Source organism: Crocodylus porosus, unplaced genomic scaffold, assembly GCF_001723895.1.
Source record: "Crocodylus porosus isolate Cpor-Errol unplaced genomic scaffold, CroPor_comp1, whole genome shotgun sequence".
NCBI classification, from domain to species: domain Eukaryota; kingdom Metazoa; phylum Chordata; order Crocodylia; family Crocodylidae; genus Crocodylus; species Crocodylus porosus.
The window spans coordinates 789,832-808,692 of NW_017728952.1; the positions used below are offsets into that span (position 1 = coordinate 789,832).

At 43.3% G+C, this 18,861-nt stretch overlaps 1 protein-coding gene across 1 annotated transcript; it reads right to left on the bottom strand.

Annotated features, from left to right (window-relative positions):
* Positions 1-7,789: 7,789 nt before the first annotated feature.
* On the bottom strand, positions 7,790-13,620 carry CXCL13 (C-X-C motif chemokine ligand 13). Its single transcript, XM_019556374.1, has 4 exons — positions 13,259-13,620; positions 10,200-10,335; positions 8,720-8,803; positions 7,790-7,985 (listed from the first exon to the last, which is right to left on the bottom strand). The coding sequence occupies exons 1-4, from the start codon at positions 13,320-13,322 to the stop codon at positions 7,940-7,942; spliced, it is 330 nt and encodes a 109-aa protein (XP_019411919.1). The 5' UTR covers positions 13,323-13,620; the 3' UTR covers positions 7,790-7,939.
* Positions 13,621-18,861: the final 5,241 nt, after the last annotated feature.

Genomic DNA, 18,861 nt, shown 5'->3' on the forward strand with positions numbered 1-18,861 from the left:
TGCTAATATCCATGCAGAACTGATTCAGTGCTAGAAGGCAAGGTGGCTTATTGCTCACAAAGACATTGTGTGGCAATGGTAAAAATACTTAGATCGCTGACCGAGATCCAGGGGCTTTGAAGACTTCACAAATGCTAGAAATGGGATTTCTCACCAGCACAGGTGTGTTCTTTATTATTTATTTGAAGGACCTAATTCTAATCAGGGGTCCAACACTGCAAGGTAGGGCTGCAGGTGTATATCTCTAAGCTGCAAGCCGTGTAGGGCTGTGTTTTTGCTTATTTTAAATCGGCTGAGTGAGCTGAGGAGTACAGTAAATAAATTTGCCACAGATGTGGTCATAGGGAGTCTAGAGAGTGGTTTCATTTTCCTGGCCCTCCTCCAATCTAGTCTTCTGGCCACAGGATAGCACAGCTTTTATAAATGCAGTAGCTGGAGAAAGAGGGACAGAGAGAGTGTGTGAGTGTGTGTGCACGCGCATGCGCATGCACATGTTGCTTAATTTCTGAACCAGGAGTCATCTACTCAGGGACTGTCTTTATAAATTTCATAGATTTCATAGACATTAGGGCTGGAAGGGTCCTCAGAAGATCATTAAGTCCAGCCCCCTGCTCCAGGGGCAGGAAGTCAGCTGGGGTCATAAGATCCCAGCAAGATGCACTGAATGCCTACAAGAGAAATTTGGATGTTTAAGTGTACGAACCACCCCGGCGGCAGGCTATTCCAGACCTTGGGGGCTCAGACAGTGAAGAAATTCTTCCTTATGTCCAGCCTGAAATGGTTTTGCTGGAGTTCGTATGAAGGAACTTGGGATATTTAATTCATACCAACTAAGCCAGAGGTTTCAAACTCATTTGAGTTGGTGGGCTGGATATGGACTGCAGGATTTCTCATAAGAGCCAGCGCCCAGGGTTAACACTGCTGCTGTCATCTCTGCAGCTGTCAGTTTGTGTCCCTGGTATGGTGGCATTTACCAATTATGCCTCTGGGGACCACCTCCCAGGGGTTGAGTTTCACCCACAGCAAGCCACCATGGGGAAAGGAAGGTGTTGGCATAGTTCTGTTGCGGCTGCCCTGGCCGACTATGTGCTGACTGGCAATTTGAAAGTCTACGTTCTGTGGCAAATGAGGCAACCCGGTTAACTTGATGCATCTCCCTGGGACAGCAGCTTCCCTAGAAGCAAACCCTACCACTTTGGTGCAAATTCCATGGCTGCTGCTTTGTCCTCCCCACCAGTTTCACACCCAGCACTGTGTACCTACCACCTGAAGCCCAGTAGACTTGTTCTGGTAGTGGGTCATCTGGATGATGAGAAGCCCTGTGAGCCCAGTGACCCACCACTGTGGGCTGGATCTAGCCTGTGCACCATTGCTTTGGCACCCCTGAACTAAACCATTCATATTAAACTATTTATGTTAATTAATTCTAGACACTTCAACATCATATCCACACAGGGGCTTAACTTCCAGGAAATGTAACATGCATTTTAGTGCAGCCTCTCCTGTGTAGAAAAAGGCTTCAGGAAATCCTGTCTGTTTGATGAATGTTAACTATTAAAGCACTGACTAGAAAGAGTGGTAAGAGCAAACTGCAATGCATAAGCTCAACTGTCTCAGTTAAACTTTAGTGTGTGTGTGGTTTTTATGATTTAAATTTCAAGACTGAATATATCAAATCCTGCACTCCAGGGAATGAATAAAATGCTGGCTTTTAACAGAAGTGAAATGAGAGAGGAATAATTCGAGTCTCCCTTTGGTGTGGTTTCACTCTATGAACTACCCAGTGGCTTACCAGATACCAGAGGAGGTTAAAAGAAAGCATGTTCTGGCAAATGTCTTGATAAATTATAGGCATTGGTTATGTTTAAAAACTTTTAAGTTTGTCTTCTTGTTAAGAAGGCCTAAGGATTTTCCCTTGTTGGCAAAGATGACTCCTGTTCTTTCTCTCTACCCCTAAGTCTCTCTGTTTATCCATCTGTTTATCTACCTAGACAGCAGCTTAACAGAGAAGGTAAAGGAGAAAGAAGCGTGTCCCTGTTTCCTAGGCTCCATATGGATTGGCTGCATTCATGGAAACCTTTGCCTATTCTGCAGAGACCCAGGCCCTATCTTTCAAGCACTGAGGCCATGGCAAGTGCCATCTCCTAAACCAGAGAATAATTAAGAAGCTATCAGTGGCTGCAACTTGGAAGCTAAGTCCTTTTGGGCCTGGCACAAGGGTTGACTGTGCCACACCTCTATTTTTATTAGGAAGCATTGCAGGCTGAGGTACAATATAAGATGTTTTCCACACAACCATTGGACCCTGTGCTTGCAGCCTGGCTGACTGAAGCATTTCCTTTGTCTCTCACTGCAGCTGCTGTAGTGGCTACTGACAGGGATCCAGCATAAGGGCAGATAGACAGAAGGACTTAGAGAAGGGAAAGAGAAGCTTTTTCAGCAGTCCAGCTTTTGTTCAATTGTGCAGAGTGTCACACCAGCCAGCAATATCAACCCAACACAAAAGTGGGGTAAAGAGTGCCTTTGAACATTCAATGTTGGGACATAGCCCCTCTCTGATGAGGGTTCGCCTAACTAGGCCACATCCTGGGATTTCCAATCAAAGTGTGGGTCTGCAAAAAGCCCCTTTTTGGGCCTAGTCCAGCTCAAATCTCCAGCCTTGATACCTTGTCCATCAAAGGAACAAGTGCTTGAAAGAGCAACCTCAGGACCTGCCTATCTCCAGAGGACTCAGAAGCTCTGGACCTGTTTCCTTCCTACTGGACATCACAGATGGATGGGTGGGTGTATGGAAAGACAAGTAGAAGGATATGGATCGGGGTATTTGCCCTGAGAAGGATTCCCAGTCTTTGTAAGGGTCTGATGTGGAGGGTTGATCTAGGAGACATGAAATCTACATGCCAGTGCTGCTTCTCTGAGAGAGGTCAATTTTGAGCTCCTGGCCCAGGTCAGGAAAAAGCAAGAGAAGCACTTTGAGTCTAGGAAACAGGATTCATGGGGCCAAAAGTGACTTCAGCACTTCACAAAACTCTCCCCATAATCAACTTCTAGATTTTAAGAGTCCATTTTCAACAGGATTTTTCCCTTCCATCTCATCTGAAAGTTTCATATGGGTTTTTGGAAAAAGAAAAAAGGACTTGATGAGATTTTCTTTCTTACAACTAAGAGATGGTGGGGTGGAGTGGGGACGAGGTGGATAGGTTTCAAAGTCACATAAATCAAAATTTTCAAAAGCACCTACGTAGCTTACTTATGGAGCCAGTGAGCTTTCTCACACAGACAAAACAGCAGATATTTTATCATTTTTCTTCCCCCTTCAAGAGTTGAGATACAGCCTTGCCGCAACTAAGTGCCTCTTTTCTGTGGTTAGGAGAAGCCCTGTAACAATATTAAACTCTCTTTTAGAAGAACCCTCTCAACTGAATAACTCACCCCTCATGTTTCAGTCTTCCTGAGTAATCATGGGATATGTTGGGACTTGTTTGAGCTAATGCTGCCTCATAAATGGACTGTATAAAGCAGTGGTGCAAATGTTGCTGTAGGTGGTTGTCCGAGTGCGGTAATGAAGGGAAGTGGTGGTTTCATCAGTAATCCAGCAGCTCTTGGCTGTCTTTGTTCACTTGTTCCTGCAATCTCAAAATTCAGCACTATTCTCTGGATGAAGGGAGAGCAATTTTTATTGCCTACAGCCTTGCTTCCATTTCCTTCCTTGGTTAAAATATCCAAAGATGGATAGGTGAAATCTTAGCTCCATTGAGCTCAATGGGAGTTTTGCCATTGACTTTCGCAATACCAGAATTTCACCCTAGTAAGTAAAATTTTAGGGAAAGCACAAGTAACAGATAATACCTTCTGTACCTACCTGAAATGGGTGTCGTCAGGATTAATCATTCTTCACAGCAGGTTGAGCACTTTTTTGGTTTCAATGTGAAGAACACAAAATCATGACTACTGAAAACTGGTAAGGACAGACATAAATTTTCCTGTAGCATCTTTTGCCTGACAATAATCCACGAACTTTTTGTCCAGTCCTTAGAATGGCCAGTGCATTTTGGCTGAACAATGAGAAACATCAGGAATGTGCACACATAACAGGAGTCATACAGTTGCCTAAATACCTGGCATATGAGAGAGATGGGGGATTCCTGAGTGTAAAGGGTTAAATCTGACAGCTGGCTCCTCTAAGAAGGCTATTGATGTTCAAGGAATTTGAAAGTCAGCTAGCAGCAATGTTAACAGGCTGAATATGGGAGAGAGACAGCTGGTGCATATGGTACTAAGATGGAAGAGTTCTCAGCTCTTTGTGCAGTGTAATTCCAGGATATTCTAAAATGTAAAGACATTTTGAGGCAATAAACTATAAAGAACAAAGAGTAGAGCAGAGGCTCCAATAAGGAAATCTGTGCAAATTAATATAGAATTAATATTAAAAATCAGTAATAATGTTATCAAATTAAAAAGATTTAGGAAGGTGTCCTCTCTGACCATAAAACCTTAATGCTCTGACCTTTATTCAAGCCCTCTACCCCAACCACATTCTCTCCTGCTCTTACAGTAAGATGCTCTACCCCAAATGTATTTCTTCTGAGTCTATGTGGCTTTGGAATCAACTTTTTTCTCTTTGTGTTTACTACAGGTCTCTGAGATTGACCTGTGCCAGCACTGCATTGTGGGTAGAGGAACCCATCTATTAACACTGCTTTGAGTTTTCGAATACTAAATTGCCAGGTGAGCGATGCTGAACCAAGACAAGTTTTAACTCCTTTTTCCTTAGCGCAGAAATATGCTAGAAACTCCCCCACTCCCTGGGTCAATACACAGCAAACAATATGCATATCAGAATGGCCAAATGTCAGGTCATGTACAAGAACAATAAATGAAGGCCATACAAGGGTATGAGAGATTCCCTCTACCATGACCACCAAGACTTGTTCAAAGTTGCTGCTGCTTTCCAGGACAACCAGCTGAACATGAGGGCCCAGTGCAATGCTGTGGCCAAAAAGGCTAAAGCTGGCCTTGGATATATGAAGAGGTGATTCTCAGGTAGAACGGAGGTTCTGTTACCTCTAGTGCAACCACTGCTGGGATAGTGTGCCAACTTCTGGCATTCACAGCTCAAGAGGGGGTTAGTAAATTGGAGAGTTCAGAGAAGTGCCCTTGGCAATACCTAAAGAACTGGAAAGCCTGCCTTAGATTCAAGGGCATCAGTCTAGTAACTTAACTGAGAAAAGGTAGACCTGTCACTCTGAGTTGACTGTAGTCTAAATGTACCACTATGAGGAACAGAAATTTGATAACACAGGATCCTTCAGTGGAGCAGACATAGCAATAGCTGATGGTGGAAGCTGAAATTAGACGCATTCCAATTAGAAATAAGGTGCAAGTGGGTGTTGCTTAGGATAACTCATGAAAGGTTCCAGTGGAGTTTTCATCATTGGAAGCTTTTAAATTAAGACCAGAAGCTTTTGCTAAAGCATGCACTCTAGTTCAAATAGGAATCAATACAGAGAAGTCCCCTGGCTTATACAGGAGGGCAAGCTACCTTATCACAAATCCCCCTTTTTCTGAGGAAGACAAAGATTTCATTTAAGTTCCTAATGGAAACCACTCTAAAATCTGGTACCGTGAAGCATATCAATCACTTTATTGAGTAATGTACACAATCAAAATACAGGACAGCAATGGTGACTCTATTGCTGGAAACAAGAAGCCAGTCTTATCTTTGCATTAACAATAGCATAATCATAATGATACAATGCTTTGTGAACTAAATTTTAGCAAATCCAGCTCTACAGTGGTACAAAGTCCTAAGCAGGTTTCTGTTTATTCAGGCTTAGGTAGCACAATAGATGCGTTCAATTGGATTTGTTCTTGCTTAGGGCTGGATTCAGGGTCAGGACACCTGGTTCTAGAACCATTCTAGCACTGACCTACAGTGTATCTTCCCTTCCCTGCTTAACCACCTTTGTTTCATCTATTTAGATAGCGCAGAGCTCAAAATGATCTTTGTACCACACTTAGTGCCAATGGGCCCTGCCACTGGCTGGAGTTTGAAGATACTGCTGTAAAACAAGAGCAAAAAGAAAAAGAAAAAGGACAGAACTAACCTTCTGTAGTACAAAGCAGCAATTTGTTCCAGAAATAATTCTGTCTTCTGCTAGAGCCTCTTACTTTCACCTGGCATATATGAACCAGGGGAAGAAGTAGCACAAAGTCAAACAGCTACTCCTTAATAACGGGGGCTGACAGGTGTGGATGTTCATACTTGGTGGATTCCTACCTGATTGTGAACCAAATGGCATTACCATGCACACAGATATGCAAAGCTTGGTTCAAGTAAGGAGATGGGCAAAACCATTTGTCCATAAAGGACTATGTCTTGTGAGGTGGTCTGAAGAATAGGAAGACTGAAGGCTCTTTGGTCTAAAGTAACATGTTTTTCCTTTCTAATTCCACAAGTGAGACAAATTCCTGGACTTTAGATAAGGATATCTGAGGATAATTAGTTCTGGATTCCTCTCCTTTTATCCCTGCTTTGTCCAGTGATTTAGATAATTAATCTATTGATCACCCAGTAGATTGCAGATGTGTCTGTGTGTTGGGGTTTGTGTTATCTGGACAAATCATGTGGCCTGAAAATGGGCTCTCATGGATAGCTTTAATTCTCTAGGCCCTTGCCTACATTGCAAAGGTCTTCCAGCAGATTCATGTCAACCGGGTTGGGGGTGTGAAAAGATCACATCCTGTTTTCAGCATAATCATGCAGGCAACCCTCTCACCCCCATGTGGATTAGGTTCTGACAGCAGAAGGAGGTTTCTTTCAGCCAAGCTTCTGTCATTCTGAGCAGAGAATGCTCCTTTTGTGGGCAGAGCTGCATCTGCACCTAGGGGCCTGGCCGCTTTAATGTGGCCTCTGTAATCAAAACGGCAGCAGCCCTGTAACGTAGACACAGCCTCACACTTGAATGTTTGGTTCAGTAAGACATGCCACCATGGTATTTGCATGCAGTAGCATTGACAGTGCCTCAGGCTAATACCCACATCCCTCCCACACATAACTTATAGCATGCCTTCAGACAGATCAGAAAGGGGTTCTTCTCTATTACCAGCAGCATAGCAGAAGTCATTCTTTAAGAGGGATGTAAAATTGCAAGACTAAGAACTTGCAGTTGGACATGGTGCTTGCATAGGGAGCTATGTGGAAGAAGGGATGCAAGCATGTGTTTAAGATGCTTACAAGCAGATGGAAATGTTGGGTAGAGTTGAAGGGTGGATGTAGAGACAAGCACAGTGACATAGAGCTTTAAAGGGTATGAACAGTAGAAAGGGAGGGTGATCCAATCATGCAGACATGAGGAAGACAAGCTTTATCCTATATTGTAAGGTACAGTGGAATACCTCCTAATTACTGCATGCATGAATAGGGAGATTCCTCTTTGTGACATGTGAAAGATAAGCTCTTCACAATCCTTATTCCAAAAGGACTAATTCACAAGACAGAACTCCCCGTTGTTGTTGCTGCAATAAGAGGTGTCAGCCCCTACTCCTTCCTCTGATGTTGACAAGGGCAACAACTAATAATTACAGAGTTTCAAACTCTAGCCTTTAAACATGCTTACTCAAGTTAAACAATAGCATCATGATGAAGCAGAAATAGCTGGGAAGACTTTTAAATCAGGGGTGGGCAAAATGAGGCCTGAGGGCCAGATGCGGCCTGCCAGGCCATTCTATCCGGCCCCCGGGGCCGCTAAAAAAATTTAGAAAATTAATATTAATCTGCTCTGGGCTGCCTGTCATGTGGCCCCTGATGGCTTGCCAAAATGCAGTAAGTAGCCCTCCACCTGAAATAATTGTCCACCCCTGTTAAAAATGTTACTCTCCAAAGAAGGCTCATCAGTCCCTTTTAGCAAGAGTGCTTCTTCTGTATCAGGTTTCCTGGTCAGAATGAATACATGACTTGTTTTGAATTGTTTTGGAGGGCTTTCCTGTGTTAAAAAAAAAGAGAAATTATTTTAGAATATCCCTTAAACTCTTTGTTTAAAATTATACAAACACACAAGTCATTTGCTGGGAACTAGAAATAGCAGAGTGTATCTAAATGAAAATGCTCTAGTGTGTTGAATGGCCAAAAAAGTCAAAGGCCAACCCAAGGCAAACAGCTCTTCAGACTGGCATAATAAAAGCACATCAGCTGCTATGGCCAACAGCATGCAGCAGAGTAATATGGCTTATGTTGCTTCTGACCACCTCCAACTCCCCAACTTCAGTGATCAAGAACCAGTCTAGGACTGGGTGGATGGGAGGCAACCTTCAGCATAAATGTGGCTTCCACCTTTGGAGCCACAGCAAGATGTCTTCACTAGGCTGCCACTGCACTCCAGGTGTTTGTTTAATGATGCTCAGTAGCACCATGCAGGCAGTTCTGCAGGGGAAGTGAAGAGTGGCTTAACATTGTACATGGAATTGTTGGTGGCAAAATATGATGCATTGCTAGGTTCTCTAAATGCTGAGCAACAAGGGGGAGGGGAAGCAGCTTTCATAAAATAAACTTTCCTTCTCTCTCAGAATTTTAAAATTGTAAATGAGAGATCCCTTCCTGTCTCTTAGTTAGCAGTCCTTTTGTTGATCACCAGCACAAACACAATACATATTCTTTTGGTTCTTTCTGACTGTGCCCTTCCTTTACCAAAAGTAACTGACTCCGCTGGATATACAGTACCTTTGGGTCAGGTGTTGCAACAATGTCTGGATCCATGGGGCGCTAGGATTCACACAGACTTTCTTGTCCCCCTTCAATGCGAGTCTGAAATGTAAGGGGATCCTTTTAGTATTGCATAATATTGTTCCCAGGAAAGTCAGTGAGCCAGAAGAGCAGTCCTCCAATAGTCTTCTGGGCTCCAGGCTTGTATGTAGCTGCAAGCTTCCCCCAACTTTAGCAACAAGCACAATTTCAGCATGCAGTGTCATGCGCTGTTGTTGACACCAAAAGCTGTCTTCATTTTAAGATTAACTCTCTAATTCAGGTGTTGCCTCTAACCTCCCTCCCATCAACACACACAACCCTTTCATCTGTGGTAGGTGGTGCTCTTAACTCAGGCTAGTTGGGGAAGGGAGAATAAATGAGCCCAGGTCCTGCTTTCAGTCCTGCTGCCAACCTACAGGGTTTGAAGTGAGAAGGCGGTTTGAATCTGGAGCTCTTCTGTGCCTTCCCCAAGACAGATGTTTCTTTTATGGGTTCTTGAGAGAGATTTCCATGGAGTGCCTCAGCTTATTGTAGGATTTGAAACACCTGCCATAGCAGCAGCAGGGGGGACCCAGTAACTTTCAGCAAAGGCATAGCCAAATTGTGGGCAAAGGCATACAGGGCATTGAACTACCTTGCTTTCAACGTGAGTGACCATTAATTAGCTCAAGGGTACAGCTCTGCAAATATACTCGGGTATACACCGAGAAGTTAGGTTTGGTTTTAAATGAATTAGTCTTTAATTTAGTTAAACCAGTGTAGATGTCAGCCACAGGGCAGCTGTCTGTTACTCATTTCCCTGTGTGCAGAATCCACCAAGAATGTAGATCTATTACAGCCCAGGATGACAGAATCTGGCAATTTTAGCTGAGGCAAGAAAGTGTGGCTGGCCCTGGATCAGCCCCTGATAGATAAGGTCCAACATATTTTAATGCACCTTTCCTTAATCTAGATGTAGCTGAGTGCGGGTCAAAGACAAGTTAGTCCAGTAACAGATATTATCATATTTTCTCACATACCACATCCCCCCCCAAAAACAAAACAAAACAAAACCCAAACAAAAAGCTGTGTCTGCTGGTTACAAGCAAAAGTTAAAGCAAAATCTGCACACGACCTCACAGGAAGCAGGATAATGAGCAGGCCAAAATCCCTAGCTGCTGCTACTCTGTTACTACAAGGAAACACCTCTTTCTCCATTCTGCCTTTCAAAAACAAGGTGCATATTTTATTCTGGGGTGTGTTGCATGTGAGAAAATACAGTACCCTGCCCTGTTTTTTTGTAAGGCAAAAAGAAGCAGTTCATACTACTCTAAGGGGAAGTTCTTCCTCTTCTAGTCAAGACAAGGGATGCATAAATGGAGACAGTAGGTTGTCTAAACTCCTCATGTAACTAAATGGTGGGAAGAGAACTTCTTTGCAGAAGCTGATATAATTGGTCTCTGGGCTTTCCACTTACATTATCTCCTTCCTTCTGCAATGAATCCCTGGAGGCATCACATTGATGGAAAGTATGCTTGTAACTCTGATGATATTTGAGGTCTCTTTGAGGCACTTGCATCTGTGGTAAGTGAGAAGGCTTTCCAAAGGCAGACCTGTGTCCAAAAGCATTGAACAAAACATTCACTTTGTCTGTGTGAACTCCCCTCCTATTCAAAAAAAAAAAAAAGCAAAACCAAGCCCTCCAAACGCACCATAGTAAAACCCACCGTTCTCCACCACTAAAAGTGTGTGTGGGGCGGAAGGTTGAGCGGGAGAAAAGCGTTATAAAAGTAAGTAATGAAAGTAATTTTATGCAGGGCTGGGTGGATGCATGGTATTCCAAAGAGGCGCAGTAGCTGACTCAGGTGCTATCAGTCATACTACTAGGACTTTTACCTAGTTAGCTTAAATGTAAGCTAGTCAACACTTTGATCTTGCACTCTCCATGGGGGTGCAGAAAACCACCTGCAGGGTATAACTTAAAGGACTGGAGGGCAGAGACTTTAAAAGGCAGAAGAAACTGTGAAGGTTTCCTTCACTCCAGATATGATGCTCCTGTAAATAACAAAAGGAAGATCTAGAGACAGAGAAAGCAGGCTTGGAAGGGAGTTAAAATTGGGGTTGACCATGCAAATGCACAGCCTAAATCCATGTGAATTAGTCTCTGAAGTGCTTAAGGGCATTTGAAAGCAGGGCTTGGGTACTTTCAACATCGTTAATCAGCAGTTCCTAAATCCCTTAGCTGCTTTTAAAATTCTTTCCTACAAACTGGCTCCATTTTTTAACTTCAGTTCTTCTGAGTTGAATTCCTTGTATAATATTTCTTTCTGCTATATTAGACATTTCCTATGTTAAATTATTTAAAGCTTTACTACACGGAAGGTTGTAACATCTTGGTTAAGCTTATCTTATTTTCAATAGTAAAAATTTTCATTTTAGTGGCTAAAGTACCTAAACACCTTAGTCCTATTACACTTATTTTTCATGGTATTTTAAGTCACTTTTGAAGCTGGAGGTATTTAGAATTTTACCTGGTGTTATCTATTAGTTCTATGTTATACAGAATGACAAAATAAGCTATTATTGGTTTAAGTGTAATTATTTTACAGCAGCAAATCGTTTTTCAGTCTTGGGTGCATCTATACTTGTTGATTTAAAGTGTATTAAGGGCATGGGTCTACACATGTACGCCCTTAATGTGTCTTAACGCATGTGTAGACATGCTAAGGAACATTTATGCTGTGTATGTCAACTGACCCGGGACTAACTTTAACGTGGTGTGTGGACTGACTTAGGACTAATGTGCCTTAGTGCGTGCACATGTAGACACATGCCTAAATCGCCTTACTGCGCATTAAGTTTAGCACGCATAAAAGCATGTGTAGACATGCCCTTAGTGTAGTAGTTACAGAGTATAAAAGGTAATCCCAAGAAAAAAGAAGGAATCTGATTCCACACTTCTGATTCTACAAGGACCTATGAGCACATTTAACTTTCTGGAGAGTATGTAGTGCCTTTGACCTTAATAGGACTATTTGCAATGCAGAAAAACAGACAGGGAATTCCCTTTTGCAGGATCAGAACCAATATTGCTGATGCCTCAATGTTGCTTTAAGTGTATAAGACCCCTGGTAGATGTTTAACCAGACATTTAATTGTTAATTAGTTAAGAAGTAACCCAGTCGCATGTTCAATTAATGGTGCAGTGGGACTAAGCCACAAAGCTATTACACAAAATATGTGTACTATGTGGCTGGTTCCATTTGTGCCTTAAATTGAAAGTGTGGCCTTCATCAGAACATCTGCCAGGAACCAAAAAGGCTATTTAGACTATCAGTCTTTCAACAAAGTAACTTTTCCTAGTGTTACTAAAGACTCAAGTTTTCTTGATTAACTCCAGTTGACTTCGACAGTAGTAAGGATCAATCCTGAACTCTGTGTTTAGTGTTGTTTGGCAAACAATCAAACATGGAGGACAAGTATTATGGTGGTGTAATGACAACACACACTTTTATTACGCAGTTGATAATAAAAATGGAAGCGAAGCTTTGACATGTTTCCTAGATTAGAAGAGTGCTCCTTGTCCAACATCTCTCCCAGCTACGTGGTTAGTCCAATAAAAGATATGACTTTTCCTCTTGACCTATGTGATCTTCCAGATTTTCTTCACCTGAGTAAAGGCTTAGCCTTTTAAATTTCTTGTTCAGAACAAGTAATTTATACAACTCTTTTTAACAAGAAACAAATTCAATCAGAATTGATGGAAATTTTATAAGGGTTTAGGCAAACAAGTTTAATACTGTTTTATGCAGTACAGAGAAAAAGACAGATCAGTATAGCTAAGCCAAAATCGTCCAATAGTCACTCCTTGACTAGAGCTACCTAATGAAAGAAGAAAATTATGATGAGGGGGCTGAGAATTAAATATCAATTCTGGCTCCCCACATGAAGAACTACAAAATTTTTTGAATTTTAGTCATTTTAGAATACTGTTTGGATTATAATTTCAAGGCAGCTAATATTTAAAGTCAGGTCATTAAAACAATTTAGTGTCATATGCCTCATTGGCATTTAATGTTTCAAAGGAAGTCCGTGTCATACCTGGTAAGGAAAAAATATTACAATGAGAAATATTGTAAATGGTTGGACCGTTATGTACTTTACCATGTGAACACACATAACACTTGCTGTTTTGCAGAGTACATTAACACGACATAACGTAAAAATATAATGTAATAAATAAAGACTTTAATCCTGCAAACATAGACCGACATTATATCCAGGTACTGCCTTGATGCCATCCATAAGCTGGAACATAGATAGAACCCTCCATGGGTATAAGAACTGGTCTGCCCTGGGCAGCTTGAAGAATTTGGGCTGAAACAACATGGGGAGGTCTATAGTATATGGGTCAAAGAGTGCTGGGGCTTATCTCTGGATTTGCAGGGAGTGGGGTGGGGAGAATGAAGAAAATCCTTCAAAAGCAAATCATTCAACAATTTCCAAAGTGCAGAAAAAACATGAGAAGTCACTCACCCTCCAGGACAATCTGGTTCTTGACAAGCAGAGCTATTACCAGCACTGTAGCTAGGCTCTTCATCTTGGCTTCTCTTAGCTGCTGTAAGCAATTACAGTCTGAATGGCTCTTTTTATTTCTCTCCAAAAAGGGAACTGAACTTGGAGTTTTGGAAATCCCGAACAAGATGAAATCAAACTCTTCTATTATACAGAGTCAGTTTCTTTTCTCAAGAGGAAGTAATGCTAGACAGTAAGCATATCCAAAATTCTGCTTCATTACATCTCTGTTCAACAACAGTCTGCCCACCCCTAACTGTTGCCCCTAGAGCAGTACCATGGGGTCTGTATCTGGCTGCTGCTGCCACGAGCTATGTGAGGGGACTACTTCTGCAGCCAGGGTGCAGACACTGCAGGGTGGGGATGCAATTCTGGCCTGCCTACTAAGTTGGTGTCTTGGCTTGGCGCTTCATTTGCACTACTAGGGAATGAAGGGCAGTGAACCAGCTCAGACTACAATTAAGCCCCAATCCTGGGATTAGTCACATGTGTTTGGACAGAACAGGGGCTTCAGCCAGTTCATGAGGAAAGGAAGCTGGACAATGGGCTTTCTCAACTCAGATCACCCAGATGGTGGCCCCTTAGACATTTCCCCATGCCCATCTGTTGGATTTGTGCAGATACAGAGAAGTTGCAGATGGGGGTGGGAGGTGGGGAAGATCTATATTGGTTCTTCCACCTTTGCTTGGTAATACTGCACCAAAGCGGAACGTGAGGGTCCACTGTGGAAAATACCATGAGAAAAGTCTTCAGTGGGTGAAAGATGATTAAAGATACCCTAGAGAGTACAAAGTGGCTGTAGATTTCATAGACTTTAGGGGCTGGAAGGGACCTCATGAGATCATTGAATCCAGCCCACCTGCCACAGGCAGGAAGTCTTCAGGGATCAGATGATCCCAGCCAGATATCAGATGATCCCAGCCCCAAATGCCTTTTGAATGAGTCCAGAGTAGGTGCTTACACCACCTCTGGGTGGAGTCTGTTTCAGACCTTGGATGCTTGGATTGTAAAGAAGTTTGTCCTTATATTGAGTCTGAATCGGCTTTCTAGAAGTTTGTGGGTGTTAGACCTAGTTATCCCTTGGGGAGCCCTGCTGAATAACTGTTCTCCCAGATCCTTATACACTTATAGGCTGCTACCATGTCCCCCCTGAGTCTTCTCTTTGCCAGACTGAAGAGTCCCATGTCGCTCAGTCTCTCTTCATAAGGCTTGCTCTCTTGGCCTTTGATCACATGGCTGGCTCCCCTCTGGACTCTCTCAAGATGCAAAGGGAAGAGGATGGGCTAGTGTTAATGCTAGGCCCATGCAGCCTGGATCTGGAGAAGGAGGCCTCTCCATCCCAAAAGATGAAGAAGAGGGTCAGAATTAATGGCAAAAATAGGGACCAAACATACAGTATCAGCAAACCAATTTCTAACCTGTTTAAGCCCTATCTGCAAAACAGGGATACTGCTACTTAGCTGCTGTTACCTATGTGGGTGAACACCTGAATACTACAATTTTAAGTATTTGCCTAATGTCCTGTGTGTTTCCCTTCCTATTACTTGTTCCTAGTACCAAGACAGTTTCAAATAGGTCCATGCATCACTTGAAGCATGATAAAACTAATCATAGTTGCAGTTCTACCAAAATGTGACTTTAATTATGAGCATTAGCTGGGTGGGGAAAGTGGGAGGGAAAAGAAGGCCATTCCCTTTCAATGCCCTGTTTCCAACTCTCTGCATTGTTTAGGCAGCCAATGTGCTATGTTTATTGTGCTGATTGGGATCACTTCCTTGGCCTCCTTACCTCTTGGAGCTACCCAAGTTGTTCATTTCACATCACATCCTATACTAAAATGTCCAGGATAGGGAGTTGGATATTTGGTGTAATCAGATTCTTTCTACATAGGTGACTTGGAAGTAACGTAATGCAAAATAGAAAAGATTGTTAAGCTTATTCCTTTATTTTCACTTCTGGTTGAAAGAGGTTTTGAAAAGAGTGTATACAAAATTAGCAATTGCAGGGAGAGCAAGACTTGCCTGCCTGCCTGTGCTAAATCCAAGCCCAAGCAATTGGATTTTTCATACTCAAACAGCTTTGCTTTTAGATGCCCAGACAAAGAGCTAAGGACATTGATGGACCCTTCTCCATACAGTAAGCTTCCATGCAGGTGCAGGAATGCTGCATGGGGTGTTTTTTGCTGGCTTAGAGCCATGGGAGCTGCTGTTAGTTCATTGAATCACCTTCCTGGTGAGACTATTTTTCCTAATATCTAACCTAAGCTTCCCTTGCTGCAACTTCAGACCATTACTCCTTGTTCGGTCATCTGCCACCACTGAGAACAGTCTAACTCAGTGCTTTCAAGCTGTGGTCCATGGACCCCCTGGGGGTCTGCAGACTGTCTAGGGATTGCAAAATATGACTATGCTCAATTAAAAGTATGTGAATACCTACACTTACAATTTGAAGGGGCCCGCACCTCCATTTGACATTTTTAGAGGTCCACAAATGAAAAAAAAATGAAAAAGACTGGTCCAGCTCAGGGGTGGGCAATTATTTTGGCTGGAAGACTGCTTACTGATTTTTGGTGAGCTGTCAAGGTCCTCAGGGGTAGCCCTGCCCCTTGACAGATGGTTTGCCTCCTGGTCACCATCTTGGGACTGAAAGTCCCACCCCTAAGCCCTGACCTTTGCCACCAGAAGCCCTGCCCCCCACCTTGCTACTGGAAGTACTCCTTTTGGGATGTGAGGTTTGCCATCTTGGAACCAGAAAAAAAAAATACTAAAAATCAAACATCTACTATAACATTTTAATTTTATTTCAGAAAATATTTGTGTCCTGATTTACATGCATTTGCACAAGGTATATAGAGATGATTGCATAATAGCTCAAAATAAAGTCTTGTTCCTGTATATTATGTGTGGATGGTGTGTGTATGTGTGTGTGTGTATGTGGGAGGTGTGGGGTTGTGTGTGGAGAGTTGTGAAGGGGTATGGGGCTTGTACAGGGTGTAGGGGGTTTGTGGGGGGTTTGGGAGTGTGTGTGGATGTGTATGGGCTTTTTCCTGGAGCTGCACATAGCAGCATGGAGCTGAACTGGCCCGGCCAGCTGGTGCACACTTTGGACCTGGATCAAGATGGCTCTGTGCCAGCATGTGGGGCTCCCAGCACTGCAGGCAGGAGCCACGTGCCAGGAGCCTGGGCTGGGCTAGCTCTGTGCCAGCACATAGGGTTTCCAGCACTCCAGTGGGGCACTGTATATAGAGGCACTGAGCTTGCCCAGCCCAGCCCAGCCCAGCCTGATGGCACACAACCACTGCTTGCAATGGCGGGAGCACCATGTGATGGCACAGAGCCAGCCAGGTTTGGCTTGAAGACACATGCCCATGGGCTGGGCTGGGTGGGCTCTGTGCCACCATATGCAGCTCCCAGGATTTGGGCAGAGCCACGCACCACAGGGGGAGTCTTCCTGCTGTGGACCATGAGTCCCCAGAGGGCCTTCCACCAGCTGCTGCTGCTGCTGCCACCAAGGGGATAGGTTGTGTGCCATGAGGGGGGGCATGTGGCAGGGGGGCCCACACTCCTACCTCCTTCAGGAAGAAATTCTCTCCCCATTCACTAACTATCCAGTTGTTTACCTTTACACTTGGTGCCGCCACATGGGGCTGCAGCTGGAGTGCCAGAAGTCCTATGGAGGTGAAGGCACAGAGTCTGTCCAGTCCAATAGTGTATGAACTCTGAAGCCTGCCTCCTGCCAGCTTTCATTGTCTGGTAATAATTGTTTTATGGAGGGGCTCTGCAGGCCAGACAGAACAGGGGTGGGCAAAACACAGCCTGCAGATCAGATTCAGCCCTCCAGGCCATTCTGTCTCCATCCTCTCTGTAACCACCCTTCAGGTAGTTGAAGGCTGCTATTAAATCTACCCTCAGTATCCTCTTCTATAGATTAAATAATCCCAGTTCCTTCAGTCTTTCCTCACAAGTCATGTGTCCCAGCCCCCTAACCATTTTTGTTGCCCTCCACTGGACTCTCTCCAACTTGTCCACATTTTTTCTGTAGTGCAGGGCCCAAACCTGGACATAGTACTCCAGACATGACCTTACCAATCCCCAATATGGGGAATAATCACTTGTCTTGATCTGCTGGTCACCCTCCTACTAATGCAGCCCAATATGCCATTAGCCTTCTTGGCAACAAGGGCACACTGTTGGCTCATATTCAGCTTCTTGTCCACTGTAACCCCCAGGTCCTTTTCTGCTGCTGTTTAGCCAGCCAGTCCCCAGCCTGTACCACTGCAGCACTTTGGACCAAAATAAATCTCATGAGGTTCACTAAGAATGAGTGCAATCTTCTAGTTCGTTGAGGTGTCCTTGAATCATAGCCCTACCCTCTAGTGTATTTATTACTCCCCCCAGTTAGTGTCATTTGTAAACTTGCTGAAAGTGCACAACATACCATCTTCCAGATTGTTAATAAAGACATTGAACAGAACTGGCCCCAGGCCTGACCCCTGGGACACTCCACTTGCTGCTAGCTGCCAACTAGACATTGAGCCATTGACTACTACCCTCGGAGCCTGATGATCCAGCCAGTTTTCTATCCACCTTACAGTCCATTCATCCAACCTGTACTTCCTGAGCTTGCCTGTGAGAATGTTGTGGAAGACTATATCAAAAGCCTTGCTAAAATCAAGGTATACCACGTTCACTGGTCTTCTCACATCCACAAAGCCAGTTATTGCATCATAGATGGCAATCAGGTTGAATAGGCATGACTTGCCCTTGTGGAGTCCAGGCTGACTGTTCCTTATCATCTTTTTGAAGTAAATAATATTGGAGCTCCAATACTGGCTTTATTGGTGTATATATTTATCCTATGGAAAGCTCCTATGGAAAGTTTCCATGAAGATGCCAGGATTTTAGACATCTGATTAAAGAAAGCAAGCCCAGCTTGTTGCTGAGCATGATGGATATTGGAAAAATAGGGCTGGAATGAACCTCAGGAAATCATTTAGCCCAGTGATTCTCAAGCAGGCTACTCTGACATCATGGGATGCCTTGAGATCCTTTCAATGGTGCCATGGGGGTGCCACACAATTAGTCATGCAAACAGGATTCACAAAATAAACACAGAGATTTAAAACAGGAATCCATAATATTAAAAACATCTGGACTTGCTGTGGTCTTTGAATTGGAAAAATTGCTTTATTATTTTCCCATAGTCTTAACTTGTTTTTTGACAAGACCTGTCACTTCCCAGGAGGTGGCCTCAAGTCTATCCAGGGGTGCCTTGAGAATTTAAAAAGATTGAGATCAACTAATCTCAAAGCCCAGCCCCTGCTCAAAGCAGGATCATCCCTATCTAAATCATCCCAGACAGACATTTATCTACTTAAACTACCTAGAAATGTAGTCCATCTTTGGAAGTTTGTTCCAGAGCTTAACTACCCTCAAAGTTCGAAAGTTGTTTCTACCATCCAATCTAAATTTATCTTGTTGCAATTTAAGTATTACTCCTTCCCATATCAATATGAACACAGAAACTTGTCAATCACTACCCTTTTTATAACAGTGCTTTTCATA